The sequence below is a fragment of the Ogataea philodendri genome (assembly GCF_020536065.1).
Source record: "Ogataea philodendri strain CBS6075 chromosome Unknown scaffold6, whole genome shotgun sequence".
Taxonomy (NCBI): Eukaryota; Fungi; Ascomycota; class Pichiomycetes; order Pichiales; family Pichiaceae; genus Ogataea; species Ogataea philodendri.
Genome location: NW_025764087.1, coordinates 336927 through 364589, shown reverse-complemented (window position 1 = coordinate 364589; position 27663 = coordinate 336927). Strand labels below are relative to the sequence as shown.

General features: G+C 51.3%; 17 protein-coding genes and 1 pseudogene across 18 annotated transcripts; 9 read left to right on the top strand and 9 right to left on the bottom strand.

The window, feature by feature from the left end:
• Nucleotides 1-397: 397 nt before the first annotated feature.
• Nucleotides 398-5527, top strand: OGAPHI_005176 (uncharacterized protein; the record flags this gene model as incomplete). The annotated part of the gene is made up of 1 exon (XM_046206332.1): nucleotides 398-5527. One exon carries the CDS (start codon nucleotides 398-400, stop codon nucleotides 5525-5527), a length of 5130 nt encoding a protein of 1709 aa, XP_046060109.1.
• OGAPHI_005177 (uncharacterized protein) lies at nucleotides 554-889 on the bottom strand (the record flags this gene model as incomplete). The annotated part of the gene is made up of 1 exon (XM_046206333.1): nucleotides 554-889. The coding sequence occupies one exon, from the start codon at nucleotides 887-889 to the stop codon at nucleotides 554-556; it is 336 nt and encodes a 111-aa protein (XP_046060110.1).
• Nucleotides 2558-7529, bottom strand: OGAPHI_005175 (uncharacterized protein; the record flags this gene model as incomplete). Its single annotated transcript, XM_046206331.1, has 6 exons — nucleotides 2558-3234; nucleotides 3544-3753; nucleotides 3850-4144; nucleotides 4277-4589; nucleotides 5176-5385; nucleotides 5662-7529. The coding sequence occupies 6 exons, from the start codon at nucleotides 7527-7529 to the stop codon at nucleotides 2558-2560; spliced, it is 3573 nt and encodes a 1190-aa protein (XP_046060108.1).
• Nucleotides 5626-10979, top strand: OGAPHI_005173 (uncharacterized protein; the record flags this gene model as incomplete). Its single annotated transcript, XM_046206329.1, has 6 exons — nucleotides 5626-5657; nucleotides 5750-6656; nucleotides 7654-8285; nucleotides 8602-9159; nucleotides 9226-9901; nucleotides 9987-10979. 6 exons carry the CDS (start codon nucleotides 5626-5628, stop codon nucleotides 10977-10979), a joined length of 3798 nt encoding a protein of 1265 aa, XP_046060106.1.
• OGAPHI_005174 (uncharacterized protein) lies at nucleotides 8347-9930 on the bottom strand (the record flags this gene model as incomplete). Its single annotated transcript, XM_046206330.1, has 1 exon — nucleotides 8347-9930. One exon carries the CDS (start codon nucleotides 9928-9930, stop codon nucleotides 8347-8349), a length of 1584 nt encoding a protein of 527 aa, XP_046060107.1.
• Nucleotides 10976-12253, bottom strand: OGAPHI_005172 (uncharacterized protein; the record flags this gene model as incomplete). Its single annotated transcript, XM_046206328.1, has 1 exon — nucleotides 10976-12253. One exon carries the CDS (start codon nucleotides 12251-12253, stop codon nucleotides 10976-10978), a length of 1278 nt encoding a protein of 425 aa, XP_046060105.1.
• On the top strand, nucleotides 11217-13506 carry OGAPHI_005171 (annotated as a pseudogene). Its single transcript has 4 exons — nucleotides 11217-11884; nucleotides 11978-12389; nucleotides 12664-12677; nucleotides 13227-13506. Coding segments are annotated over exons 1-4 (1374 nt in total).
• OGAPHI_005170 (uncharacterized protein) lies at nucleotides 12333-13883 on the bottom strand (the record flags this gene model as incomplete). The annotated part of the gene is made up of 1 exon (XM_046206327.1): nucleotides 12333-13883. The coding sequence occupies one exon, from the start codon at nucleotides 13881-13883 to the stop codon at nucleotides 12333-12335; it is 1551 nt and encodes a 516-aa protein (XP_046060104.1).
• A 75-nt stretch (nucleotides 13884-13958) lies between these two features.
• On the top strand, nucleotides 13959-15035 carry OGAPHI_005169 (uncharacterized protein; the record flags this gene model as incomplete). The annotated part of the gene is made up of 1 exon (XM_046206326.1): nucleotides 13959-15035. One exon carries the CDS (start codon nucleotides 13959-13961, stop codon nucleotides 15033-15035), a length of 1077 nt encoding a protein of 358 aa, XP_046060103.1.
• Nucleotides 15036-15053: 18 nt separating this feature from the next.
• OGAPHI_005168 (uncharacterized protein) lies at nucleotides 15054-16067 on the bottom strand (the record flags this gene model as incomplete). The annotated part of the gene is made up of 1 exon (XM_046206325.1): nucleotides 15054-16067. The coding sequence occupies one exon, from the start codon at nucleotides 16065-16067 to the stop codon at nucleotides 15054-15056; it is 1014 nt and encodes a 337-aa protein (XP_046060102.1).
• A 148-nt stretch (nucleotides 16068-16215) lies between these two features.
• On the top strand, nucleotides 16216-17709 carry OGAPHI_005167 (uncharacterized protein; the record flags this gene model as incomplete). Its single annotated transcript, XM_046206323.1, has 1 exon — nucleotides 16216-17709. The coding sequence occupies one exon, from the start codon at nucleotides 16216-16218 to the stop codon at nucleotides 17707-17709; it is 1494 nt and encodes a 497-aa protein (XP_046060101.1).
• On the bottom strand, nucleotides 16234-18317 carry OGAPHI_005166 (uncharacterized protein; the record flags this gene model as incomplete). Its single annotated transcript, XM_046206322.1, has 3 exons — nucleotides 16234-17656; nucleotides 17883-18022; nucleotides 18132-18317. 3 exons carry the CDS (start codon nucleotides 18315-18317, stop codon nucleotides 16234-16236), a joined length of 1749 nt encoding a protein of 582 aa, XP_046060100.1.
• A 446-nt stretch (nucleotides 18318-18763) lies between these two features.
• On the top strand, nucleotides 18764-19849 carry OGAPHI_005165 (uncharacterized protein; the record flags this gene model as incomplete). The annotated part of the gene is made up of 1 exon (XM_046206321.1): nucleotides 18764-19849. The coding sequence occupies one exon, from the start codon at nucleotides 18764-18766 to the stop codon at nucleotides 19847-19849; it is 1086 nt and encodes a 361-aa protein (XP_046060099.1).
• On the bottom strand, nucleotides 19841-20881 carry OGAPHI_005164 (uncharacterized protein; the record flags this gene model as incomplete). Its single annotated transcript, XM_046206320.1, has 1 exon — nucleotides 19841-20881. The coding sequence occupies one exon, from the start codon at nucleotides 20879-20881 to the stop codon at nucleotides 19841-19843; it is 1041 nt and encodes a 346-aa protein (XP_046060098.1).
• Nucleotides 20882-20994: 113 nt separating this feature from the next.
• OGAPHI_005163 (uncharacterized protein) lies at nucleotides 20995-22257 on the top strand (the record flags this gene model as incomplete). The annotated part of the gene is made up of 1 exon (XM_046206319.1): nucleotides 20995-22257. The coding sequence occupies one exon, from the start codon at nucleotides 20995-20997 to the stop codon at nucleotides 22255-22257; it is 1263 nt and encodes a 420-aa protein (XP_046060097.1).
• Nucleotides 22258-22315: 58 nt separating this feature from the next.
• Nucleotides 22316-23398, top strand: OGAPHI_005162 (uncharacterized protein; the record flags this gene model as incomplete). The annotated part of the gene is made up of 1 exon (XM_046206318.1): nucleotides 22316-23398. One exon carries the CDS (start codon nucleotides 22316-22318, stop codon nucleotides 23396-23398), a length of 1083 nt encoding a protein of 360 aa, XP_046060096.1.
• OGAPHI_005160 (uncharacterized protein) lies at nucleotides 22532-27655 on the bottom strand (the record flags this gene model as incomplete). The annotated part of the gene is made up of 2 exons (XM_046206316.1): nucleotides 22532-22999; nucleotides 23423-27655. The coding sequence occupies 2 exons, from the start codon at nucleotides 27653-27655 to the stop codon at nucleotides 22532-22534; spliced, it is 4701 nt and encodes a 1566-aa protein (XP_046060094.1).
• On the top strand, nucleotides 25285-26051 carry OGAPHI_005161 (uncharacterized protein; the record flags this gene model as incomplete). Its single annotated transcript, XM_046206317.1, has 2 exons — nucleotides 25285-25336; nucleotides 25693-26051. The coding sequence occupies 2 exons, from the start codon at nucleotides 25285-25287 to the stop codon at nucleotides 26049-26051; spliced, it is 411 nt and encodes a 136-aa protein (XP_046060095.1).
• Nucleotides 27656-27663: the final 8 nt, after the last annotated feature.

Here is a 27663-nt window from a genome sequence, read left to right as displayed (position 1 = left end):
AATAGCCCAAGTTCGCCACTTTTCAACGAAAGGGAAAAAATAATTAAAAACCATAACCTACTATTTTATTACTTCCTTTTGGCAAAACGTGAGGGCCAACTGGGTTAAGATAGCGGCGGATAGACGAAATCGGTAATACATCGCCTATATTCACAAAATTGCACTCATTCATTTGATCGTTGCAATTAGTCAAGTAATAAAAAAAATTTCAATTTTCCAAACGCCATCCAAAGGTCGGATATTGAACAACGGACAATCAGTGGGTTTCAAATACATTTTATTAGTGTTATTTGTCCATTCTTCTTTCATCATCTTGTATTATACGTTTAACTAACAGAAAACACAACAAAAACATAATTATCACACAAAAAACAAAAACAATTATCGTCATTATCAAATGAGTAAATTTGCTTATTCGAGCGCTCCTTTGCGCACAGTGCAAGAGGTCCAATTTGGATTGCTCTCTCCCGAGGAGATTAGAGCTATTTCTGTTGCCAAAATAGAGTATCCTGAGATCATGGACCAAACAACTAATAAACCTAGAGAAAATGGATTAAATGATCCTCGTTTGGGTTCGATTGACAGAAACTTCCGGTGTCAGACCTGTTCCGAAGATATGCAGGAATGTCCAGGACATTTCGGTCACATCGAGCTTGCCAAACCAGTTTTCCACATCGGTTTTGTTACAAAGATCAAGAAAGTTTGCGAGTGCGTTTGCATGAACTGTGGTAAAATCTTGCTGGACGAGGCCACCAACCCGCAGTTTGCTGCGGCAACCAAGATCAGAGACCCAAAGAAAAGATTCAATGCAGTCTGGAGTCTCTGTAAGACGAAGATGGTTTGTGAGGTCGACCAGCCCGTCGACGATGGTTCCGGCCGTGTGCAGCATTTCAGGGGAGGATGTGGTGCCAGTCAGCCAACAATCAGAAGAGACGGTCTCAAGCTTTGGGGTTCTTGGAAGAAATCCAGTAATGACGACGATGGAGATCAGGCTGAGAGAAGACTCATTAATCCTGCCGAGGTGCTCAACATTTTCAAGCACATTTCTCCAGAAGATTGTCACAAGCTGGGTTTCAACGAGGACTACGCCAGACCTGAATGGATGCTGATCACTGTGCTTCCTGTGCCTCCACCTCCTGTCAGACCATCGGTTGCTTTCACTGACTCCAAGAGATCAGAGGATGACTTGACATATAAGCTAGCAGATATTTTGAAGGCCAATATCAATGTGCAGAGATTCGAGATGGATGGATCTCCGCAGCACGTTATCAGCGAATTCGAGGCCCTTCTTCAATATCACGTTGCTACTTATATGGATAATGATATCGCCGGACAACCTCAAGCTTTGCAAAAGAGTGGAAGACCAATTAAGTCCATCAGAGCCCGTTTAAAGGGGAAAGAAGGTCGTCTCAGAGGAAACTTGATGGGTAAGAGAGTGGATTTCTCTGCCAGAACAGTTATTTCCGGTGACCCTAACTTGGATTTGGACCAAGTTGGTGTTCCAAAATCGATTGCAAAGATTCTTTCCTACCCAGAGATCGTTACACCTTACAACATTCAGAAACTTACCGAGTTGGTTGCAAACGGTCCAAACGAACATCCTGGTGCTAAGTACGTCATCAGAGACTCTGGCGACAGAATAGATTTGAGATTCAACAAGAGAGCCGGTGACATCCAATTACAATACGGATGGAAAGTCGAGCGTCATTTGATGGATAATGATCCGGTTTTGTTCAATCGTCAACCTTCTTTGCACAAGATGTCGATGATGGCGCACAGAGTGAAAGTGATGCCTTACTCGACGTTCAGAATGAATTTGTCTGTTACATCGCCATATAACGCCGATTTCGATGGTGATGAAATGAACTTGCACGTTCCACAGTCCTATGAGACCAGAGCCGAGCTTGAGCAAATTTGTGCGGTTCCCCTGCAGATTGTTTCGCCTCAGTCGAATAAGCCAGTTATGGGAATTGTTCAGGATACACTTTGTGGTGTCAGAAAGATGACTTTGAGAGACAATTTCATTGAGTACGACCAAGTGATGAACATGTGTTTCTGGATACCAAACTGGGATGGTGTGGTTCCTCAACCTGCTATCTTGAAGCCAAAGCCTTTGTGGACGGGTAAACAGGTTCTTTCGATGTGTATTCCTCACGGAATTTTCTTACAAAGACTGGACGGCTCGCTACTGTCTCCGAAGGATTCTGGAATGCTGATTGTGAACGGTGAAATTATGTTTGGTGTTGTGAACAAGGCAACAGTTGGTTCAAGTGCTGGAGGTCTTATCCACACTGTTTTCCGCGAGAAAGGACCTCAAGTGTGTGCTAAGATGTTTGGTAATATACAAAAGGTTGTGAATTACTGGCTTCTCCACAATGGTTTCTCTATTGGTATTGGAGATGCTATTGCAGACTCTGACACCATGAAGACAATTACAGAAACGATCGCCGTTGCCAAAGAAAAAGTGCAGGAAGTGATCATGGACGCGCAAAAGAACTTGTTGGAAGCTGAACCTGGTATGACGGTTCGAGAGTCTTTTGAACAGAAGGTTTCCAAGTTATTGAATGAAGCCAGAGACTCTGCTGGTAAATCTGCTGAAACCTCGTTGAAAGACTCCAATAACGTCAAACAGATGGTGACTGCTGGTTCTAAAGGTTCTTATATTAACATTTCCCAAATGTCTGCCTGTGTGGGTCAACAAATCGTGGAAGGTAAGCGTATCAATTTCGGTTTCGCTGATCGTTCTCTGCCTCACTTCACTAAGGATGACTACTCTGCCGAATCGAAGGGTTTTGTTGAGAACTCTTATTTGAGAGGGTTGACTCCTCAAGAGTTCTTCTTCCACGCGATGGCAGGTAGAGAAGGTTTGATCGATACTGCTGTCAAGACTGCCGAGACTGGATACATTCAGCGTCGTTTGCTGAAGGCTCTTGAAGATATCATGGTTCACTACGATGGTACAACCAGAAACTCTTTGGGAGATATCATCCAGTTCATCTATGGTGAAGACGGAATTGACGGTACACAGGTCGAGAAGCAAACTGTGGACACGATTCCTGGATCCAACGAGGCATTCGAGAAGAAGTACCGCGTTGACTTGATGAATGTCGAGACTTCTATTCGTCCTGATTTGGTTGAGTATGGCACAGAGATCATTGGTGACATTGAAATTCAAAAGTACTTGGATGAGGAGTTTGAGCAACTTCTTGCAGACAGAGAGTACCTTAGAAAGGACTGTTTCACCACCGGTGAGAATAACTGGCCATTACCAGTCAACATCAGAAGAGTTATTCAGAACGCACAACAAATCTTCCATGTGGACCAATCCAAGGCCAGTGACTTGCCAATAAAGGATATTGTTACTGGAGTTCAAGAGTTGACAAAGAAGTTCAAGGTTGTTCGTGGACAAGGTGAGATCTTGTCTGAGGCTCAAGAGAACGCTACTCTTTTGTTCCAATGTCTTGTCCGTTCGAGACTTGCCACTAGAAGAGTCCTTGAAGAGTTCCGCTTAAACAAGGATGCGTTCGAGTGGGTTCTTGGTACTATTGAGCAACAGTTCTTGAAGTCTTTGATCAACCCTGGTGAGATGGTTGGTGTCATTGCTGCCCAATCGATCGGAGAGCCGGCTACCCAGATGACGTTGAACACATTCCACTATGCTGGTGTGTCTTCGAAGAACGTCACATTGGGTGTTCCTAGACTGAAGGAGATTTTGAACGTGGCAAAGAACGTCAAGACTCCGGCTTTGACTGTCTATTTGAAGGAAGAGTATGCTTCGGATATCGAGAAGGCCAAGTCCATTCAATCCGCTATTGAGCACACTACTCTTAAGAACGTCACTGCATCTACGGAGATCTTCTACGATCCAGATCCACGGAGCACTGTTGTTGAAGACGATATCGACACTGTGGAGGCATACTTTGCTATTCCTGATGAGAAGGTGGAAGAGAACCTTCACAAGCAGTCTCCATGGCTTCTGAGATTGGAGCTTGACAGAGCCAAGATGTTGGATAAGCAGTTGACCATGAGTCAAGTTGCAACCCAAATCATGGAGAACTTTGGAGACGATCTGTTCGTCATCTGGTCTGAAGACAATGCTGAGAAGCTTGTGATCAGATGTAGAATTGTTCGTGAAGAGAAGGCTCTGGACGAGGAAGAGGAGGAAACCGAGGATGGTTTGTTGAAGGCTTTGGAAGCTCAAATGCTCGAATCGATTTCCTTGAGAGGTATCAGCGGAATTTCAAGGGTCTTCATGATGAAGTACGACAAGACGTACATCGACGAGACTGGAGATTTCGCCAAGAAGGAGGAGTGGGTTTTGGAAACCGACGGTGTCAACCTTGCCGATGTGTTGGCTGTTGATGGTGTCGACACTACCAGAACCTATTCTAACTCGTTTGTTGAGATTCTGTTTGTGCTTGGTATCGAGGCTGCCAGAAGTGCGTTGTACAAGGAGATTCTGAACGTTATTGCGTTCGATGGTTCTTACGTCAATTACAGACATCTGGCTTTGTTGGTTGACCTTATGACCTACAGAGGTCATCTGGTTGCCATCTCGAGACACGGTTTCAACAGAAACGACACTGGTGCTCTGATGAGATGTTCTTTCGAGGAGACTGTTGAGATTTTGTTTGATGCTGGTGCCTCTGCCGAACTCGACACCTGTGAGGGTGTGTCCCAGAACGTTATTCTCGGACAGCTCGCTCCATTTGGTACTGGTTCGTTTGAGGTTTACTTGGACGAAGACAAGCTGTCTATGCTTCCGTCAGATGCTCCGGTGCATGCCACAAACGTTCTGCAGACGAAGAACGTTGATGGTGGAGCTACTCCTTATGAGGAGGACAACTTCAAGGATGACTTTATTGACGTGGAGATGGAGGACGACAAGGTTGCCTTTTCTCCATTGATTGCTTCAGGTGTCAATGACGACCGCAGTGGAGGATTCACAGAATACGGTGGAATGAGCAGCTATGCTCCAACGTCGCCATTCTCTGGATACGCTCCGACATCGCCAGGCTATGGTGCCTCTTCTCCTGCGTACGCTCCGACATCTCCAAGCTATTCTCCAACGTCGCCAAGTTATTCTCCAACTTCGCCAAGCTATTCACCAACGTCTCCAAGCTATTCTCCAGCGTCTCCATCCTACTCACCAACCTCCCCAAGTTACTCACCTACCTCCCCATCATACTCCCCAACTTCCCCAAGTTATTCTCCAACTTCTCCATCATACTCCCCAACCTCTCCATCATACTCCCCAACCTCCCCATCATATTCTCCAACTTCCCCACAATACTCCCCAACTTCTCCGTCCTACTCACCAACATCACCACAATATTCACCAACTTCCCCACAGTACTCACCAACCTCCCCACAGTACTCGCCGACCTCACCGCAGTACTCTCCAACCTCCCCACAATATTCCCCAACCTCCCCACAATACTCACCTACATCTCCTCAGTACTCCCCAACCTCTCCTCAGTACTCCCCAACCTCTCCAAGCTACTCACCAAACAACAACCAGAACTAGGGATCCAGTTTGTGCCTTTAAGTTTGTGTATTCTAAAAAGATAATAAATTCATACGGTGACTATATATTACACTTTCTTGCTTAAAAGTCCACGGAACATGTCGAACGAGTTGCCGTCCGGCTGCAGCTCGTACGTGTGTCCGGTGTAGTTGCCGAACGCGTCTGTCTCGCGCGCAACAAGCAGCCCAAAGTCCTTGCTGATCCCCACAATCTTGGCCTTAGCCCCACCGTGCTGGTCCAGCGTCACGTTCTGCCCGCTGTGGAGCCACTGTCTGTAGTACAGGTCCAGGAACGGAGCCAGGCCGTCCACCTTGAACCGCTCGAGCATCAGGTTGAAAATCGAGAGGTACTTGGCCAGCAGCCGTTCGGGGGTGATGGGGGCCAGGTTCAAGTGCTCTCTTTTGTTGAGTTCCTTGATGACAAGGTTGAGTGCCGTGGTGGGGCCCTCGTTCGAGATATTGAGACCGGTCCCCACCACAACGTGGTAGAGGTTGTCGAAGATGCTTGTCTCCACAAGCACCCCACCGACCTTGGTGTACGCATCCAGGCCGTTTTGGCCAAACGAGTCCGGGCGCAGAGCGTAGACATCGTTCGGCCACTTGAGTCGCACAGGCACCTTGTCGTAGCCGGGGCCGTACGAGTTGACGGCCTGCACGATGGCCATGCTTCCGAGGTACTGGATCAGCACGATCGGCACATCCAGTGGGAGCTTGAGGAAAGTGGAGGTTGCAAAAACGCCCTGTGGGTTCACCCACACGTTTCCCGACCGTCCACGGCCAGCCACCTGGGTTCCTCCGTGGATATTGAACCCGTGGGGAAGCACCCGCAGGAACGGCGAGTTGTGCATCATCAGCGAACTTGTCGACGTGAGCACCTGCGCGTACGCAAACACAGCTCCAAGGTCGCCAACGGCATGGGCCCCGGTCTCCTGGTACGCGGCCGCAAGCTCCTGCTGGAACTGCCGGATGTCAAAGTACGGGGTCTGGGACGACTGCGGCAGCGACTTGTCGCACACGAAAACGTCTTTCACCGCGGTCACCGGGTCGGACATGTCCTGCTGCACAAAGCTGTCGAGCGTCTTGTGGATCCGCACCGTATCTGTGCCGAGATCCATGAGGTTTTTGTCCTGGTAGCCGATCTTGGACTCCATGTCTGCCACCAACTTGGCGAGCGGCTCAGGGTGGAGGGATGACAGCACCAGTGGGGTGAGACTTGGAATTGCGTCTGGGTCAGTGTTGACTCTCAGACCGAGCTGCAACAGACAGTCGCGCAGGAACTGGACTCTGGTCTCGTTGGTTTCTCTCAATTTCCCCACCGTGTGCTCGAACGGCGAGTTTGGCTCTGGGTTCATCAGTTTTGGGTTGTACTCCGGGTGCACGCCAGAAAGCAGGGCTTTTCCCTCGCCCACAGAGCACAGAACCACGGCGGCGCGTGGACCGGTGCACTCGACCTCCAATGGGTCCTCGTACTCGGCCAGCACCTGTGTGTTGGGATACTTGTCAGCGTCCACAAACACACCCCCGCCGTTGTAGTAGGTGTACAGTGGGGACTTTGTGGGGAAACCGGTTTTCAGTTTCGCTGCGCGAGCCCCTTCCTCTGTTCCATACTGGAACCCTTTAAAACAAGCGCCTCTGGCGGTGCCGGGGAAGAATTTGAGCTCGCGAGACCCAGTCACCTCCATTGTTGGGTTGCCCGTTTCGAATTCGCACCTGGCAGACCCGTAGTACCCCCCGGAGCACAGACCCAGGAACTTGCCTCCGCGCGACACGTACTTGCGGATCAGGCTGTTGCCCGTGCCGTTGAGCGTGGCACACACCCCTAAATCAGCTCCCCCAGGAACAACCACCATGGCCGTCTTGTTCTGCCATGGCTGCGACAGCAGCACGCGCGGCTCCACCGATGCCACGGCGTAGTACGGCGACAACACCGCTCTCAGCGAGTCCAGACAGTGCTTGACGCTGTCCGAAGAGACGCCCGGCCCGTTATACACAAGAACGTTCATTATAATTTTTTTTATCTATTTTTCAGTCACTCCACCCATGTTAATAAAGGCCAGTTTCCGGAGTGTTGGGATGGGCGGGCTAATGCAGCGCACGGGCGTGCGAGCCTCGCTCGTGAACCGCCAGGTCGTGTTGGGCGTAGGCGCCCCGCTGCCCTGGAACCGGTTTGTGCGCACAGTATCCAACAAAAAATCATCCCCCAGCATTTTGGCTGAGGTTCGAGAAAACTTGTACACCGTGCCCAACATTTTGACGTTTACCCGGTTGGCCGCCGCGCCGGTGGTTGGGTACCTGCTTGTGAACGGCCAGACGTCGTGGGCGCTTGGGCTGTTTGCGTACTCGTGTGTGACGGATTTCGTGGACGGTTATATTGCCCGACGGTATAACTTGCGCTCGAGAGTCGGGTCCATCATCGACCCAATGGCCGACAAGGCGCTGATGGTGATCTGCACCGCGTGTCTCGCGCACGTCGGCACCGTGCCCATGTACCTGGCGGGGCTGATCCTGGGCAGGGACGTGCTGCTGTTGGCCGCTGCAATGGTGATCCGGTACGTCTCGCTGCCCGCGCCGCGCACGTTCCACCGGTACTGGGACTTCACGCTCATCACGGTGGAGGTGCGGCCCACCACGGTCAGCAAGATCAACACCGCGCTGCAGATGGCGTATTTGGGCGGCACGATGCTGCTCCCGCTCGTGGACCTTGGCGCCCCGTTGCTGGAGCCCCTGGTGGCCGCCACGACCGTGCTGAGCGGGCTGTCGTACGTGTTCAGCAGGACGGCTGTGCGCAAAATTACACATTAAAATAGAACACCACCTACTTCATCTACTAAAGGAAATGTCGTCGATCCGCAAGATCGACTTGACCGTCTCGGCAGCGAGGGTGATGGCGCTAGTGTTGACCAAAACCGGCTGGAGCACGTGCTCGTCGTAGGTGTTGGTAGCACCGGAACGTCTGACGCTGATGCCGGCCTCTTTTTCGCCGAGCTCGTGCTTGTTGCGCAGGTCGGTGACGATCTCGATCGGGTTCATGCCTGCGTTTTCGGCCAGCGTGGTGGGGATCACCTCCAATGCGAGCGCAAACTCCTGGAAACACAGCTGGTCCACGCCAGAAAGCTGGCTGGACTCCTTGAGCAACGTGCGCGACACCTCGATCTCCGGGGCTCCTCCGCCGGCAATCAGGGCCCGCTCCTTCACCAGACACCGGATCACACACAGTGCGTCGTGCAACGACCGCTCTGTCTCGTCCAAAATCTGGTTGTTGGCTCCACGGCACACCACAGAAACGGTTGGCTGGGTCACGTTTTTCACGCCGGTGATCTTGATGATCCGCGACTCGGACGACTCCACCTCCTCCACGAGGTCGGCCGTGCCCAGACGGGACTCCACGAACGAGTCCACGTCCGCAATCGGCTTGCAACCCAGACTCTTGCTGATGAACTCGATTTCGTCTCTCTCGATGTCCTTAACCACCAGGATGTTGAGCTTGGACAGGAAGTGCAGCGCCAGGTCGTTGACCGCGTCTCTAAGAATCGACTTCTGGATCAGCAACACGTTACACTTGGCCTTCTTGATCTTCTTGCAAATATTGAGCAAATACGCTCTTTCTTCCTTGAGGATCTTGTCCATCTGTCTGTAGTCATTAACAACGATATTATTCTCCATGTCGGGCTTTGGCGGCGACAGCTGGAACTGGATCAGTCCGATACGGGCCTTGTCCATTCTGGTGGGGCCGCCTGCGCTTTTAATCACGTTCTGTGTTAAAACAACGCCGGCCACGGTTTCTGTGTCGTCGATGGTTCCGCCCAGCTTCTTGATCAAACGGATATCGTTCAGGTCCACGTTTGTGGCCTGCGGACCCACAACCTTGAGCACCGCGTCCACCGCCAGCGGACCCAACAACGACGAGTGCTGCGACACGATCTTCGACGAAAGCGACGTGTTTGCTGCTCTGATCAACGCGTCTCTGTCCTCCAGCGAGATCCGATGCGACATGTCCAGCAAAATCTGGACGCTGCGCTCGGCCGCGCGCGTGAACGACTCCGAAATGATGGTTGGATGGATGCCCTTGTTGAGCAGCTTCTCTGCGGCTCCCAGCAAGGCGCCCGTGATCACCACCACAGACGTGGTTCCGTCACCGGCCTCGACGTCCTGGGCCCCCGAAAGGTCCACCAACATCTTGGCCGCCGGATGCAACACCGCCATGTGCTTCAAAATCGTGTGCCCGTCGTTCGAGATGATCACCTCGCCACGGCCAGTCTTGATCATCTTATCCATTCCCTTTGGGCCCAACGACGTGCGAACTGCGTCTGCCACCGCACGGGCCGCCAGAATGTTCGCCTTGCGGACCTCCTGCGGCTTCTCTTTGTTCTTGAACGTTGCGTTCGACGGAAGAACCTTGGACATTGGAATAAGTTGGAAAAAAAACCGGAAAAATATTCTTAATATTTTTTATGCCCCAGACAACAACAAATACCCCTGTCGTGTTCCACGAACTGACGCCCACCGCGCAGGATATCGTCAACTGCGCTTATGCTAACTGGTACAAGCTGTTTGGAAAACACACTTTTTCAAGAACCGTCATTTTGCCCCTGTCAGAGCAGTTTATCCAGTACCTGGAGAACGACGACTTCACGATCCCGGGGCAAAAGACCACTGTTCCTGCTGAACAGGACGACGAGTGGAACTACACCCCGCCAGACCGTCCAGACCCGGCGTCCAGGTTCCCTGAGCTCCATAACCAAATCAAACTCGCTTTCGACAAGTTTAAACATATAGCTCCCAAATTGGACTGGTCTGCCCCCCAGGACTCAGTCTGGATCCTGCCCGGCCGCACCATGAAGTGTTCGTCTCCGGAAGACTTGTACCTGCTGCTCAAGTCGTCCGACTACATCAACCACGACCTGGCCAACGCCTTCGACGAGTCGGGCAACGCTCCAGAAACATTCCAACACCACTTGATCCTGCGAGAATGGCGCGAAATCAACCCGTCGGTCGAGTTCCGGTGCTTTGTGCGAGACCGCCAGTTGGTGGGTATCTGCCAGCGCGACCTCAACTACTACCCGTTCCTCAACGACCTGCATGACACCATCATTGAGCAAATAGCCGTTTTTTTTGACGACGTGCTGCTGCCCAAGTTCGGCTCAAACAGCTTTGTTTTCGACGTTTATTTGCCTAAACCGTTTACAAAGGTGTATCTGTTAGACATCAACCCGTTTGCGCGCAAAACAGACTCGCTGCTCTTTTCCTGGAACGAGCTGGCTACCATGAAGGTTCCCGAAGACGACGTTGTTGTGCGGCTTGTGACGCAGCACAACTCTGGCCGGTTCGCCACCAAGGCACACTCGCAGAACCACGTGCCGCGCGACGTGCTCGAGGCTTCGATCGACCCGTCCAAAATGGTGGAAATGATGCGCAACTGGTCGTCTGCACAGGACTCTGACGACAGCGACTAGATTTCGTCCGCGATGTGACGCTTTGTGGGGCCCGGGAACTCGATTTCGGTGCCCTTGAGAGGGCCCTCGGTGTGGTACAGGCGCGGCCGGTACGCTGGGTTCTCGACCATCACTTTGGAGTTGCGGAACTTCTCAATCAGCTTCGCCCGGCCCTGAACCCGCGCGTACGACATCTCGCACACTTTCTCCGAGTTGAACTTGTTCCACCGCTTGCCACCGCGTGCCAGATAGAATTTGATGATGTGTTTTGGGTCTGTGAACGAGATAAACGCATACCCAACGTTGCAGTGGTTCTCAAAGTCCACTCTCAAATACAGAAAGTCGTACAGGTTTTTGCTGGTGAGGTCGATGTACTCCTTCAACTCGTTGTGGTTGATCTTGTTGGGTACGTTGCGGATCATCAGCGTGGTGCGCTGGTCTTGGCCGGACCTGATTTTGGCAATGTCTATTTTATTTTCGCTGGGCACAAAGCTGGGCCCGGCCGTGGACGAGGCCAGTCTTCTGTGTTTGAGGTGGTGGTATTTTTTCTCGTCTGTGTCCAAATCGAACGTGGTTTGTTCTCTGCGCTGGAAATCGCCCGTCATCCAGTTCACCACCTGGAGTCCTGGCTCCAAAACTGGGCTGGCGGGTCCTGGTAGCTTGCACGCTTCCTCCAGAGAACCTTTCACGCGCACGCGCACTTTGCCGACGAACGAGTCGCACGCCTTGCGCGCGTCGAACGCAGACCGCACGTCGTGGAAACAGCACTTGATCACCTGTGGCGGATGCGCCGCCATCTCGAAGTTGTCGATGGAGCCAAATTTGGACAGGTACGCGAGCAGGCTGCTGCAGAACTGCACGGACAGCTCTGCTGTCTCGCACGCAACGTACACGTCGGCGTACTCGTTGGCCAGAAACCGGAACTCGTAGTGCGCCAGCACCGCGTGCAGCGTCTGTTTGTCGGTGATGAAGAACGGTTGCAACATCTCGCCGGTAACGTGTTTGAAAAGCGTCTGCAGTTGGCGGGTCTGGAACGGCACTTTTCTGTCGTCGAGCCATCCAACGGCCAGCACCGTCTCGTTCTTCAGGTCGAGCGGTCTGTACGCAAGAACGTCCTTGAGATTGGACCAGTCTCTGATGATAGCGCTGAGCGTGGCTATTCTGGAGCACCGAAAAAGCACAATTCGCGAGTTGAGCACCCCGGAACAGAACTTAGCCGTGGCAAAACACTCCTCGCCCGACCCGTCCAGACCACCGCCCGTTGCACAGACCATCGCCTGGCTATTATCTAGCATAGTAATGAATAGCGAAAAAAAGATTAGAGATTGTAAGATACAATATTTAGTTAGCAAGATATTTAAATATCCATCCACCTCAATGCAACTTGACACTCTTGGAAACGTTCTTTTTGATACCCGTGGTTTCTCCCACGTACGCCCCGCGGTCGGCCGTGTACACGGCGCGGACGGACTTGAGTTTCTTCTGTGCCTGGGCGTACTTCTTGCGCTTCTTGACACGCGAGTTGCGGTTGTCTTTGTTTCTGTGAGGAGTGAGACCGCGGTTCTTGAGGATCTGATAGTTGACGGCGCGCTTGCCGCTGTCGCCGATGGTTTCCTCAATCTCTGCCAGTTTGCCGTCTCTGGCGGCGATCTTGGCCAATTCGTGTGCTGCTTTTCTTTGCTGCTTTGTGCTCTTTTTCGAGGAGTCCACCTCCGCATAGTAACTGTTGGCCACGCTGCCGTCCAAATCGCCCTCTGGGTCCTCCGCGCCCAGCTCCAGACCAGGAGCAGACGCGTTCGCACGGTCGCCTCGTTTGCGGGCCTCCTCCAATAGTCGCAGTCTTCTCTCGAACAGCCGCTCCTTGTACGGCACGTCCTGGTCTCCCTGGAACTTGGAGTCCTTCTTGCGCTCCTGCTGGTCGATCTTAGACGTGTAGAACCGCAACGTGCGCCGGCGGCCCTTCTTTTCTTCTCTGTCCACCTCGTCAAGCTCCTCGGGACCAACAGCCCGTAGTCGGCGAACACGACGATCAGCCAGAACGTCTGGCTCCTCTTCGTCGCTCGAGACCTCCTTGGAGTCTTCTTCTTCGTCCGAAAGAGCGTCGTCGAACTGGTCTATGAGTTCTGGAGCAGTTTCTGCTTCCTCAACCAAGGATTCATGCTGTCTCTTTGCTCTCTTCTTCTGAGCCTGTCTCCACACCTCCCGTGCACTCAGGATCCCCGTCATTATCGGCTCTTCACGCATGCTGAACTGCTCGCCGCTCTTTAGATACGACCCAAACAGCGCAAAATATGTCGTAATAGTGCCCAGATACACGCTCAGCGCACTGAACTTGAGCTCTGCCTCGGAGCTCTGTTTCTTCTGCACGTCCAGTTCCTCCAGAACAGGCGTCAATGTCTCCACCTCCTTCAACAGTGGGATAAACTCCGGATACTGCGTCTCCATCAGTTCTGGGAAATTAGACTCGTCCAGCTTAGCCGTCTCTGCAACGGCTTCTGTGCTCTTATCCGGCTTCGACCAGTCCTCGTCGTCGTCATCAACCATGTAGTCGTCCATGTGCAAGTCTTCGAGATGTTTCTTCTGGATTCGCAGGGCTTCCTGCTCCATCAGCTTGGCATCCTCCTGGTCTTCAACATTATCACCACCGTAGTAGTCATTCCGCGACCCCCAGCCCTCAACATCGTCCTCTTCCTGCTCCTGCTCCTGCTCAGACCCAAAATAGTCTTCCTCTTCCTCGTCAACATGGCCAGTCAGCTGTCTTTTGTACCGTTCGATCTCCTCTTCTTCGTCGTCTTCGTCCAGCCCCAAAACTTCCTGTTCGCTCTCTTCGCTCTCCGGCTCCTCAAACCCGGCCTGATCAAAAAGAATCTGCTCTTTGCCGGCGTGGAACTCGTCCACCTCGTCCAAACCAGGATCCTGCTGCATTCTGTAAAGATTAAATTTTTTTCCGATTTTTTTCTGAAAAATTTCCTATATTTTTTAGATCTTTTTTTATCAACCATGTCCAACAACAGATTGGACTCCATTTCAAGACCTTCGGGCTCTCCGTCGGCAGGAGGCGCCGCCAAACAGAGTCTGCGGTTTAAGCCCAAGGTGGTTGCTCGACGCACCAAGGAGGAGCGTGACTCGAACGTTCCTGTGGCCACGCCTGGGGTCAGCAAGAAGCCGGCTTCTTTGGCCAAGACGGTCCAACGAACGCAGAAATTGTCTGGTCCTCGCCATCTTCAAAACACCAAGGTTGTCATGGCGGGTCCGCTGTCCCAGGGCGCTGTTTCCGTGTCAAACACAGGCCATTCAGATAGACACCGGATCGTGAAGAAATCGTCAGAATCGCTCAATCTGGCACAGTCTCTCAAGTCGCAGGTGGCCAAACAGCCGAAACAGAACGCAGACTACGACGATAGTGACGACGACACAGAAACAAAAATCGACCTGGGCCAGTCGTACGACTGGAACGACGTCAACACCCAGCTATTTCCTGTGAGAGCAGAAAGACAACAGCATTTCGAGTACGGCGAGGAAGCAATTCCAGATACATCGATCAAAACCGAGTTCCACCGCGAAGTTTCTGTGATTCCGGACTCAGAGCCGTCGTCGCGCGAGCAGAGCGTGGAGATAAAAAAAGAAGACCCAGAAGCTACGCTAAGTATCGTTCCTGACGAAAAGGAAAACGTGGGTGTTTCTAATAATGACTATCAGACCAGAATCGAGGCAGCGCGATTAGAGGAGGATTACAGAGAGATTGTGCATCGCCTGGAAAACGCAGACATCGCCCAGGACGGAAACGACATGCTCTTTCTGCAGCTCCCTGAGAATTTGGACTCGATCTCCAGCGCAGCGGAAATCAAGCCCGAGGAGTCCGTGGACATGGACTCTGGCGTGATCGGCAAGATCCGCGTGCACCAGTCGGGCAAAGTCACCATCCAAATGGGTGCAACCATCCTGGACGTTACCAGAGGAGGCGTCACTCAAACGGTCCAGAGCATCGTCCATTTGGACCAGGAAAACAAACAATGCATCGAGATTGGCAACGTGGGCGAGAAACTGATCGCCAGTCTCAGCTTGACGGACGAATAATATAGATCTAACGAGGATTCATTCTGATTCCACCTTAACTCTTTTGGTATCTGGAGATTCGTCGATACTGGCGGGTCTTTTCAGCTGTTCTGTAGTTTGTTTGAGGATCTTTTTGCCGAACCGTGCTGGTTCGAGACACAGTTTGATTTTCGCCGAGATCGTTTTGCTTTCGTCTTGCGACGGGTCCTGTACTTCTTTGCGAAGAATATCTGCACACTGTCGTATTATGACAAGGATTTTGTTGTAGTGTTGCAACCCTTGCTCGTCGTCGGGCTCGTCTTTGCGATTCACCTTGAACTTCTTGGACAGATACTTTTCAACCAGAACATCGTCGCACACCCATAAACAAGTCAGCGCGATCTGTGGCGGGGTGTACAAAAATGGAAGATCTGAAAATAAACTGTCATTCACCAACTCTCTGGCTCCGTCGTAGTTCTTGCCCAGTCTATTGAAATCTAACTTGGGCAGCATCTGCTGGATGTCCAAAAAGAACCCATAAAGCGGCTGGAACGGATGGTGGCATTGCAACGAGAATTTCATGGTCTCCAGGATCAAATACTCGTTCTTCAATATGCCTTCGGGAGTGGTTTTCGGGATGTTCTTACTGAACGAGTTGATGCCAATAAACTGGTTCTCCACCTTGGCCGCCAGAAACAAACACGTCAACATGATATTCCCCGGATGATACTCCATCACCGAATGGTATAAATAAAACTTGTACAGATACATGATTGCGGTTGATCTGGACTGGGCGGAAAGATGGAAAAAAGACGCCAGTTCTTTGCATCTGCGGGCGTAGTAACTAACGAGCTTCTTTTCCTCGTCTAAATGCACATATTGGAACTGATCTCGATGATCCTTCACTATTTTTGTCTCTGGCAAAGAATCGTCCAATTGATTGATACGCTCTTCTGTTTTCTCGATTCCTTTCTTGTTGGCCACCACGCGAAGCTCCTCAAGTTGCAACCGCGTAAACGACCAGAACCGGAATTGGGTCGATCGCCTAAACAGATCGTCGTTAGAAACAACCATGGTTTTTACTTTGAAAAAAATAATTTTCTCTACAATTATTCGGAATATCTTTTTCTCTTCTTTCTATTGATGTGTGTTATGTCAAAAGAAGATCCAAACATCATACATTCTTGGAGCCAGAGACAATTTTCAACTCTGCTCTTCTAAAATGAGAGTCTCTAGCCGCTTAGAAAGTGGCAACGAAAGTCTCGGTGGCAGACTTAAGCTTGGCCAAAAGGTCGGAAGAAAGCTCTCCCTTGGTCTTGATAGCGTCCAAGATCTCACCCTCGTTGGCCTTCAAGTAAGAAACGAATTGCTCCTCGAAAGCGGAAATCTTGTCAAGTGGGACACTGTCCAAGTAACCGTTGACACCGGCGTAGATGACTGGAACTTGCTCCTCAGCAGCAAGTGGAGAGTATTGCTTTTGCTTCAACAATTGGGTCAATCTCTCACCTCTGGACAAGGTTTGCTTGGTAGAGGCATCAAGGTCAGAACCGAATTGAGCGAAAGCAGCAACTTCTCTGTATTGAGCCAAGAACAACTTCAAAGAACCAGCAACTTGCTTCATGGCCTTAACCTGGGCAGCAGAACCGACTCTCGACACAGACAAACCGACGTTGATAGCTGGTCTGATACCCTTGTAGAACAATTCAGCCTCCAAGAAGATTTGACCATCGGTAATGGAAATGACGTTGGTAGGAATGTAAGCAGAGACATCACCACCTTGGGTCTCAATGATTGGCAAAGCAGTCAAAGAACCACCTCCAAGAGCATCGGACATCTTGGCAGCTCTCTCCAACAATCTAGAGTGCAAGTAGAAAACATCACCTGGGTAAGCCTCTCTTCCTGGAGGTCTTCTCAGAAGAAGGGACAATTGACGGTAAGCAACGGCCTGCTTGGACAAATCGTCGTAGATGATCAAAGCGTGCTTTCCGTTGTCTCTGAACCACTCAGAGATGGCACAGGCAGTGAAAGGAGCCAAGTATTGCAATGGAGCAGCCTCAGAAGCAGTGGCAGCAACAATGATAGAGTATTGCAAAGCATCGTTTTGCTCCAAGGTTTGCACCAATTGAGCAACGGTGGATCTCTTTTGACCAACGGCAACGTAAACACAGTAAAGTTTCTTGGACTCGTCAGAACCGCTGTTCCATCTCTTCTGGTTCAAGATGGTGTCAAGGGCAACAGCAGTCTTACCGGTTTGTCTGTCACCAATGATCAACTCTCTCTGACCTCTTCCGACTGGGACAAGGGCATCGACAGCCTTCAAACCAGTTTGCATTGGCTCGTAAACGGATCTTCTTGGCAAGATACCTGGGGCCTTAAGCTGGGCTCTAGCGAAACCAACGGCTTCGATTGGTCCCTTACCGTCAATTGGGTTACCCAAAGCGTCGACGACTCTTCCCAACATAGCTGGTCCGACTGGAACATCAACAATCTTTCCGGTTCTCTTAACGATTTCACCCTCCTTGACTTCTCTGTCGGAACCGAACAACACAATACCGACTTGGCCAGGCTCCAAGTTCAAGGCCATACCCTTGACACCGGAGGCGAACTCAACCAACTCTTCAGCTTGACAGTTGTTCAAACCGAAAACTCTGGCAATACCATCACTGATCTAGTTAGTAACAATTTTCGGGCTGTGCGGGAAAATCGAGAAAATTGACATTGAGATTTGAAAAAATTCAGGTTATGAGATTTCGTGGGCGTTCATTGGTCGAGACAGATAGTCGAGTTAGTTTTAAATCAACAAACTTGACGTGTATCCCATGAAGCTCGATTCTCCTGTTCCAATGGTCACAATGTCGTAGTCTCAATTCGCACTAGTAATGAACTTACCCAACGGAAAGAACTCTTCCGGTCTCGTCCAAGTTGGCCTCATCGGAAACACCTCTAATCTTGGATTCCAAGATCGAGGAAACCTCGGTTGGGGCAGCCTTGGCGGTGGCATACGATCTAGCGGAAAACAAAGGTCTAGCCTGAAGTATTTGCGACAGAGTCGCAATTATGTTAGTATTGACGATTGAGGGGGGTGATTGCCGATTGACCGCAAATTAGACTCATTGCCCAACGACCGAGCCTTCAGACGCCCATTGGACCATCACACGGAGGCCATTGGCCACCTTGGCGTCGAAAATCGGATATGTTGCGAATGGACATTTTGCTGTCACCGGCGTGCAATGCGATACTCACAATTCTTGGTGCAGCTCTAACAACGTTAGCAGCTAGAGCTGATCTAGCAGCTGCTCTGATGGCTGGTCTAGCAGAAAGCATTGTTATACGATGATTGATTCTTGGGAAAGAACAAATCTGGTTGTATAAAAGATGGAAACAAAAGTGGAAGAAAAATGAAAAAAGACACAACACCCACAGTGCTGGCCAGGCGAGCCCGCGTGGTGCGCGGTGGGTGCAGGCGAGTATTTTTTTTTTCCCTGGTGGACGCCACGGCACGCACGTTATTGGTCGAAATGAGTGTTACCCGGATATAGTATTTCCGATAAACCAGGGTGTTGGGCAGGTGTGCCGATGGTCGGTGTGGAGGGTACAATTGGCGAAGGTTTGGCTCAATTGATCATGGACAACGACGTATGTGCTGTTCCCGTGTGTTTGGAGTCCCAGATACTGCTGTTCGCCGTGTTGTCCCATCTGGCCCCCCTTTCAGGCTGTGTTCTCGATGCACAGCCCGAAAAAAAATTAACTAGCTGGGGTGTTTACTTGAGATGAGTGCTGGAACCGCAGTAGCGAGCAACAAGGGTCCTTTGTACTTCACCGAGTTCCTGCCGCGGCTAAGTTCGGTGTCTGTATGTGTGCAGGTTCCGCGCAAGCGTGTTGTAAAACTGAGCATCAAGGATCAATTTCTCGACGGTTTGACGTCTACGGGCGCAATTTCCATTCCTCTGGCAGCGAGAACGGCAGACTACGTGGATGTTCTGCCGTTTGTTCAGGAGGGGGATGGATTTTTCACATTAAAAGTGCCCAGTTCGGGCGAGAACACGCAAAGTACTACCGATCAGTTGACCAACGCAGACGGCCTGATCTGGTCGGTGAGCGAGCTGCGACAGCATCCAAAGGCTACACTGCAGTGTTCCGAGTGTGGGCAACAGATATTGGCCCTTGAAGAGGTCAGAAAGCTCCATTCAATGCCGTCTGAGCTATGGTACGAAATGATGGAGTTTTGGCACTGCCATAAACCGACAAGCGGCGAGTACACTAACGACAAGATTGCTAGCCGGTTCAACAGTCTACGGCCGGCGGCAGATTCGTTGATTGTGGGCGCTTACTACTTTCTGGTGCCGTCAACAGCGGCCATTTCAAACGACGGGTCGTTTGTGCAATGCAGTGGTTGCAACCATGTTCTTGGGGAGATGGACAACGGCAACCACAAGCTATTCAAATGGAAATTGGTCCTCACAGACGGACAATTAGAGCAGAGGTGTTCTAGTTTGATCTATCTATACAGTTATCTGCTCGATTCGGTGGCATCGAGCGCAATTAGGTTTTTCCTGGTGAAGAACGGAGAACAGCAGGTCGTTCTATGGTGTTTCAATTTTGGGCTTGACGTCACGTTTTCAACACACCGTTTGCAAAACAGTCTCAAGGTGATGTACATGGACAACAAGGAGGAAATCTTGAAGTTTTTGGCCCAGTACGAGTCCCAGGAATCGACTCAGTACGAAGTGATAGATTTGGAGAAAGACATGATGACATCCACCGTTGCCGACTTGGAAGACATCAACACCCAGCTTCCACAGTCTCAGCGCACGTTCAACCAATGGAAAGTGTCGTATATCGGCCGGTTACTCTGATTCAAGCCACTCTTGAACCAGTGGAGCGACCTGTTTCCGGCTGAATTTAGGCACGCGTTGTCTAAATGTATATGGGAAGATCCGAGTCTGTGTCAGACCCAGCGGCCCTTTAATATGATCTAATAGAGTGTCCAGTTTATCCGGGTCGCCATAAACCATCAGTTCTCTATTGAAACCGTATTTGTCTCGATAAGCCGTAAGGATGATGACCACATCCAAATGTCTTTCGTTTTTCCAGGCTTCCAGGCTCTTACGGACCTCGAACTTCTGCAAGTACGACAAACCGACAGTCAGCGAGCTGATCCCCACGGTATCGTACTCCTTGTAGTCTTTTCTCAGCAGATCCAGCATCGAAAGTCCCTCCACATTGTTCTTCGCAGCAAACAGTTCCTCGGCGTAGTTGTCTGAAAAATCCGGCTTTGCATTCAACCGCAAAGTCAGCAGGTCGTACGCTTTTGTGTCAACGGACTCCACATGGCTTCTGAGCCGGTTTGTATCAATAAGGATAGGCGAAATGAACATCTTGGCAAGTTTTGGGTCGATCTTGGCAGTCTGCTCTTTGAAATGTGTAATAACTAAAGAGGTGCAAGAACCGCATTTCTGCACAATCCGCGGATTGGCGTCCAAGAACAGCTTCTCATCGTCGTGATGGTCCAATATGGACACCACCTTGGCGTTCAACTTGCTGATCAAGTCCTGGATGACAGATCCTTGAGGCTTATTATGGTCCACCAGCACCAAGTCGATCGAGGAGGCGGAAAGCTTCTCCCAGCTGGACTCGAGATCGTCCAGAAACACCAGACTGGCCGTGTCGACGCCTGAGATGTCCATCACGTGCACGATATCTTTGCGCAGCTTGAAATCTGCGCGTGGAATATTGAGCACCGGGATGACGTCTTTTTTCGAACACAGGTACGAGTACGCTAGAGCGGCTATCGTGGAGTCCATATCGGCACTCTGATTGCCCGTGACGAGCGTGAGTTTAGATTTGGCGCCTAAATTGCGCAAGATCTGGCGGTAATTGGCCAGCATTGCGGATCAGACAATAACGTGCAACTTATTTATAGCAGATTAATTTTTTCTGCAGGGGAATTGATGAAATTTATGATTTGGTAATCCGGGGGCTTTTAAAAACGTTTGAAAATATGGCGTCGATCCCAAGGAAAATCGCCAGACTGATGGTGTTCGCTCTGATAGTGTCGACCATCATTCTGGTTGCCGTGAACTCGTCGAGTTTTGGGCTCGGTGGCTGGTTTGGGTCGGCTCAAACGGGGCCAAGAAAGCTTGTTTTTTCCAACAACAAGTCAAAGCCACCAGAAAAGGTTGTCGAGGAGAATTACAAGCTGCTCCAGGATGTTCTGATGAAGCCGATCCTGGAGCCCAAGACAGACAATCTCGTGCGTCCACCCGCGGACCCAGATCAGTACGACCGGGCCAATGCAACCATGCTTGTTCTGGTGAGAAATCGAGAGCTGGGTCAGGTGGTGCGCACCATCAAGCAGATCGAGAAGAAGTTCAACTCCAAGTTCCACTATCCGTACGTGTTTCTGAACGAGAAACCGTTCACAGATAAGTTTATGAGCGGTATCAAGGCGGTGGTTTCTGGCACGGCGTATTTTGAGCACATTGACGCGGCCGACTGGGAGCAACCCGACTGGATCGACGTGAAGAAGCAGAACCAGGACATGCGTCAACTGGACAGCGAGAACGTCGGGTATGCGAAACAGGTCTCGTACCACAACATGTGTCGCTACTACAGTCTGGGCTTCTACAACCATCCACGGCTCCGCCAGTTCAAGTACTACTGGCGGTTCGAGCCCGGCACAGACTACTACTGCGATCTGAACTACGATGTGTTCAAGTTCATGGAGCTCAACAACAAAACGTATGGGTTTGTGATTGCGTTGTACGACGTGGAGCAGTCTGTGCGAACGCTGTGGCCGCGCACGTTGGAGTATCTTGCGGCCAACCCGGCTGCGCTGCATCCCAACGGCGCGTACGACTTTCTGCTCGAGAACCAGCAAAATCCGCACAAAACAAAAGAGGCCAACGGGTACTCAACATGCCATTTCTGGTCCAACTTTGAGATCGCAGATATGGACTTCTACCGGTCCAAGCCGTACTCCGATTGGGTGAGCTACTTGGACTCCACCGGGGGATTCTACTACGAGAGATGGGGCGATGCCCCGGTGCATTCGGTCGGCGTGGGGCTGTTCGAGGACCGCGACAAGATCCATTGGTTCAGAGACATTGGCTACAAGCATCAACCATACACTCTCTGTAGCAACTGTCCGACCTGTTCCAAGTGCAAGACCGCAGAGTTCACCTACGACCACTTGAAAGACCAGAATTGTCTGGCCAACTGGTGGAAGTACGAGATGTCGGAGTCTCAAAGGAATATCTATTAAAGTATGAGTAATTGGATATTAAATTATTTTCCTGCAATTTTCTCTTTAGCTGTTTAAAATGAAGTCGGTTAATATTGCTGTTATTGGCGCTGGTGTTGTTGGATCTGCTTTTCTACAACAACTTGGGTCTGTCAAGTCGTCGATCAAGTACAATTTGATCTACCTGGCCACCTCCAAGAAGGCCGTTTACGACAAGTCGTACTCGCCGTTCGAGATCGGCCAATGGTCGTCGTTGTTGCAGTCGTCTGTCCAAACCCCGCTTAGTCCTCACGAGCTAACAGAATACCTCAAACAGAGCCCTATCCCGGTTATTCTCGTCGACAACACCTCCAACGAGACTCTGGCCAACTCGTATCCATTGTTCTTGAAGAACGGTGTTTCTGTGGCCACTCCAAACAAAAAGGCCTTCTCCAGCTCGCTCACTCTGTGGAACGACATCTTTGCCGCCGAGAACACCGGCTTGTGTTTCCACGAGGCGTCTGTTGGCGCCGGTTTGCCGCTCATCTCCCCATTGAAGGAAATGGTGGCCACCGGCGACGAGATCCAAAGTATCGAGGGAATCCTGTCCGGTACTCTGTCGTACATCTTCAACGAGTACTCCACCATCTCTCCAAACACGTCCAAGTTCAGCGACATCGTCAAGGTGGCCAAGAACCTCGGCTACACCGAACCAGACCCAAGAGACGATCTCAACGGTTTGGACGTGGCTAGAAAGGTCACCATACTGGCCAGAATCGCAGGACTACAGGTGGAGTCTCCAACCTCGTTCTCCGTTCAGTCGTTGATCCCTAAACAGCTGGAATCTGTGGAATCCGCCGACGAGTACCTGCAAAAACTGCCTGACTTTGACCACGAGATGGAGAAACTCAAGTCCGAGGCCGCCCAGGAGGGCAAGGTGCTGAGATTCATCGGCAAGGTGGACGTGGCTTCCAAGAAGACCAGCGTCGAAATTGCCAAGTACGACGCCTCGCACCCATTTGCTGCGCTCAAGGGCTCCGACAACGTCATCTCCATCAAGTCCAAACGGTACCCTAACCCACTCATCATTCAGGGAGCAGGAGCCGGTGCCGAGGTCACTGCCATGGGCGTTTTGGGAGACGTCATTAAGGTGGCCGAGAGAATTGCAACCGTCCAGAAATAGGTTTATAGTACATTAGCTACTTACTAGATTCTCCGACGAGAGTCCAAACTCCTCGTCAAACAGAGCATACTCCATGTCTTTGCTCACCTCGTAGCGCTCCAGGGCTTCTCGGAACAGCTCCCGCAGCTTCTCCGCGTCCTGGCACGTCGACATAAAGTCCAACATAACTCCCTGCGAGTCCAGGTACACAGCCTTGTTTTTGGCCTGCTGGCTGACAGAGAGGTTGACTCTGGCAACGTGGGCGTTGTTGGGGGCCAAAAAGAACCCGCCGTTCTCTCGCAGCTCGGCGATATACGCGCCCGTCTTGTGGATGAACTGCGCGTACTTGAACGTCGGCTTGCCCCACGAATAAACCACGTCGAAATTGTCGTTTCTGAAATAGGTGGCAGTTCTGTTGTCCAGCAGGAACCCGGACTTTTCCATGATGCACAGGTGGAAGAAGTACACGTTCTCCTTGAGGATGTCGACATCGAACTCTGGGTCGGTCCAGGGGTCCAGAGCAAGCGAGATGTCCACGGTAGAGTGCAATGGGTTTCTAGTTGGTAGCGTGCACAGCTCCTGCCACGGAGCCTCCACGAGAGTCAGCCCGTACCGCTCGCAGTGCTTGGCCCAGCTGTTCACGGTGTCCTCCACCAGCTTGGACGTGTTGTTGAGCCACTCCAGTCGCACATGGAAACAGTGTTCCGGGTTGTGCACAATGTCGTAGTGCACCGTCACCAGCTCTGGCTGCCACGAGAGTCTGTTCGGGTCGAGGTCGCAGGTCACCTTGCGGCTGAGAACAACACGTTTTTTGGCGCCCTGGTCCTCATCCGCGGTCTCGGCCACCGACTCCGGGTTCTTGATGCGATCTGTAGTGCTCAAAGTCGACGGAGACGAAACGGTAGCCGGCTCCGTTTCTTTCAACAGCTCATAGAAATAGTGACCGTCCAGGAACCTGTGCCGCGACTCCACGTGGCGGAACAGTCCCTGGTCCATCAGCTTGTTGCCGTACTCCACGGCCTGTTCGCGCGTGTCGATGTCCTCAAAATTCTCAATCATCCAGCTCACCAGGTCAGACCCAACAAAACAGTTGGGGTGTGTGCGCAGGTGCCATTTACGATCCGCGACGCGGATCCCCTCGTCTCCTTCGATAGCCCGTGCAAGCTTGGCCAGCGGCACTTTCTGGTCGAACCGCGTGTTCTGGAACAGCGCGTGCGTGGTGTCGCCAGTCAACTGTGCAGAAACAGTGTCCAGATAGCTGAACAGGTTGCCCGTGTAGAAGTTGATTTCGGGAATGATCTCGACCTTTTTGCGCTCCTTTTTCTCGGCCTCGGTGCGGTACTTGAGCCGGTTGATTATCGAGATTAACGAGCGTATTCCTTCCAGACGGATCTCCTCGGGTGTCAGTTTCTCCGACGCCACGTTGAATGCGTTTGACGGGATCTCTGTTGGCAGAATCACAAACTTGATCCGGTGGCTTTTGCGCTGGGCAGGCTCCACGGCCTCTTCGTAGCCCGCCAGCAGCTGGTCCAGTTGGTTCCAGTTGTAGTTCCGTGGCTCTCCTTGCAGTCCCTGGATGACCATTTGGGAGTAATTCCGAGAGTATCTGGTTCTAACGTACGGAACGTAGTCTGTCGCAGAAGAGTGTGTCAAAACGTCGTCCGAACGGATCATCCGTTTGTACACCTGGACGTTGACCAGACCGTCGAAATCGCAGCTAATCCGGTGGATCTCGTTCGACAGACTCAAATAGATCCGCGAACCAAGGTAGTTCTTCTTGGTCAGATACTGGATCAACAGCTTAGAGTCGCCGTTCGGTTTGCGCTGGTTCTCCACCTTGGCAACGTTATCGGCAACACAGATCTGGAACCCAAGTGTCAGTCGCAACGAGATCATCTTGCACATCAATGTCTGACTGTTGCGACGCTCGTTCACGTCGTCCTGACTTAAAAACACGTCGTAGATCCGGAACGTGAAGTTCTGGTTGAAGTCAGAAACGCTCGGGAAAATAGGTGTCATGAGAGGCAGCGAAGCAGGCGTGGAGATCGACTTCCACTTGATGTTCTTGCGTTTCACGTTCTGTGGGAACACAAACTGCCATCTACCGTAGGAAACCATGCTGATCAGCTCGCTGGTCACTGCGTTGGATGGGTTCTCCACCTGTGTCCAGAAACTGTTGAGCAGCGAGCTCCGTTCCTGGCGCTCGTGCCGTTGCTTGCCAGTCTTTTCGCGCTCCTCGTTCTTGCGCACTCTGATCGACGGTCTCATCAGTGCAGAGTCGGAAACCATCTTGTTGATTCTGGGAGAGTGATCAGACACAGAGATTGTGTCCAGTTTAGGAACGTCTTCGTCGTTCTTCACAGAGACACTCTTGACACCAGGCGACGAGATGATCCGTTTCACAAACTCGAACGCGTTCGGCGACGTCTTTTTTGTTTCTGTCTTGGTGATGGACAACAGCGACGAAAATGCACTCACGTTCGACTTGGACGTCGTGGTGACTCCAACAACGTTCGATGTGGTTGGCGATGAGGCCTTGAAAGTGCTGAGTTCTGGCGGCTGGAACCCGCTACGGGCGCCCGCGCTGATGGACCGCATCGGCTGTTTCGACCGGGAGGCCGTTTTCTTTGGCAGCGTTGCACTGGCCTTGGTGCTGAACAGGTCCTTGTCGTAATCGTCCATGGCGTCCTGGATCGACCTGGAATTGTGGAAACTGAGCTCCGAGACGTTGATCGCACTTAGCTCGTTCTCCATCACACCCATCATCTGCAGTTCGTAGATCTTGCACCTGGGCAGCCACTGCTGCATGGCCTGTGTTGAGTCGCTCCAGAACGAGATGTCCATCCAGCTGGGGATGCAGTGTTTCAGTTTCTTCTGGTTATCCAGATACCTCACAAGAGGAACAACGTGCAACGGCGGCTGCGACAGACACAGAACGTCAATCGTGGAGTCGATCGTCGACATCAGCTTGCTGGTTTGCACCAACATGTCGTAGTTGGTGTCGAAAATACCGGTACCGGGAGAAATGTACAGGAAATGGTTGGTGGTATGGCGCAAGTCCGGGTCTCTAAAGTCATCACTAATCAGACTCATCCCCAGATTGATTGCCTCGAGCAAGTTACCCTTCACGGAGGGAAGAAAGTTGCCTAGAATGACATATTCTTCGGGATGAAGCTGGTCTCTGTGCGGGTTCTTCTGGAGTCGAGTGTCTTTGGAGAAACTGGCAAACGCGCGACGAAGCGCAGCCATTATCTCGTTCCACAGCAAAATACTCACCTGGTCCACAACAACCCGGTAATAATCTTTTCTGTTGCCGGAAAGCTCGCCTGCGCGGTACTGGGTATTTTCCGTGTTAAGGTCCACGCTGCTGAAGAGAACAATGGTGATAAGATGGTGTGTCCCGAGATCCTTCCATCGCTGGAAAATACGCGGCAGCAGAGAATTCACCAGCTTATTGAACATCTGCTGACCGCTCTCCTCGAAATGCCACATTTCTGAAGATATCTGGATAAACACAATCAACCGAGCCGATTCTGACCGGAAAACAACCTTGGTATTGTTGCCGATGTAACCCGAAAACACTTTGCGGCCGTTTCTGTAGATCTTACCCACAGTGGCCCTGATAGAGCCGTGCAAAAAGGACAGTTTCTGTGAACGGTACAAACACTGTTCTGTGAGTAACGACGATAAATTCCACATATCTCCGCGAGACAAGTGCATGTCTTTGACATATATCTCTGCAACGTCGGCCTCAACGGCCTCTTGTGTTTTGACCCGCACCAAAACCTGGCTCCTAAGCTTCAAATCCAGTAATTGTTGGATTGGCCCAGATTGCAACGAAATGAACGAATTAGTGCCCAGTCCCGCAAGCGAAACGTCCGGCATTCGAAATGTAAAGTAGAACTTGCGCGCCACGCCTTCCAGCGACTCCAATTCGCATATCGTGCCGTCCTTTATACCAGGCACCAGTTTCGGGTCCAGAATAACGTCTTGTGTGGAAGTCCGACTCTCGTGGAATCTGACGCTCAATTGAACGGGTTCCGTCAAAAGAGATGTTGTACTATCCACAGTAGAACCTGTGCGCTCGACGTTTCTCAAACTAGCGGAAGAATCATGTCCTTGTCCCTCCAGACGGGTCTGGAATATGTTCCCATTAGACGAGCTTCTGATCTCGTGATGGTCTCGGGTCTTTCCCACAATCAAACTCGCCTCATGAGTTCGCTGACTCATGCGATTCCGAGCATGGTTGAGGTCGAAATTGATCCGTTGTCGTTGCATCAAATTAT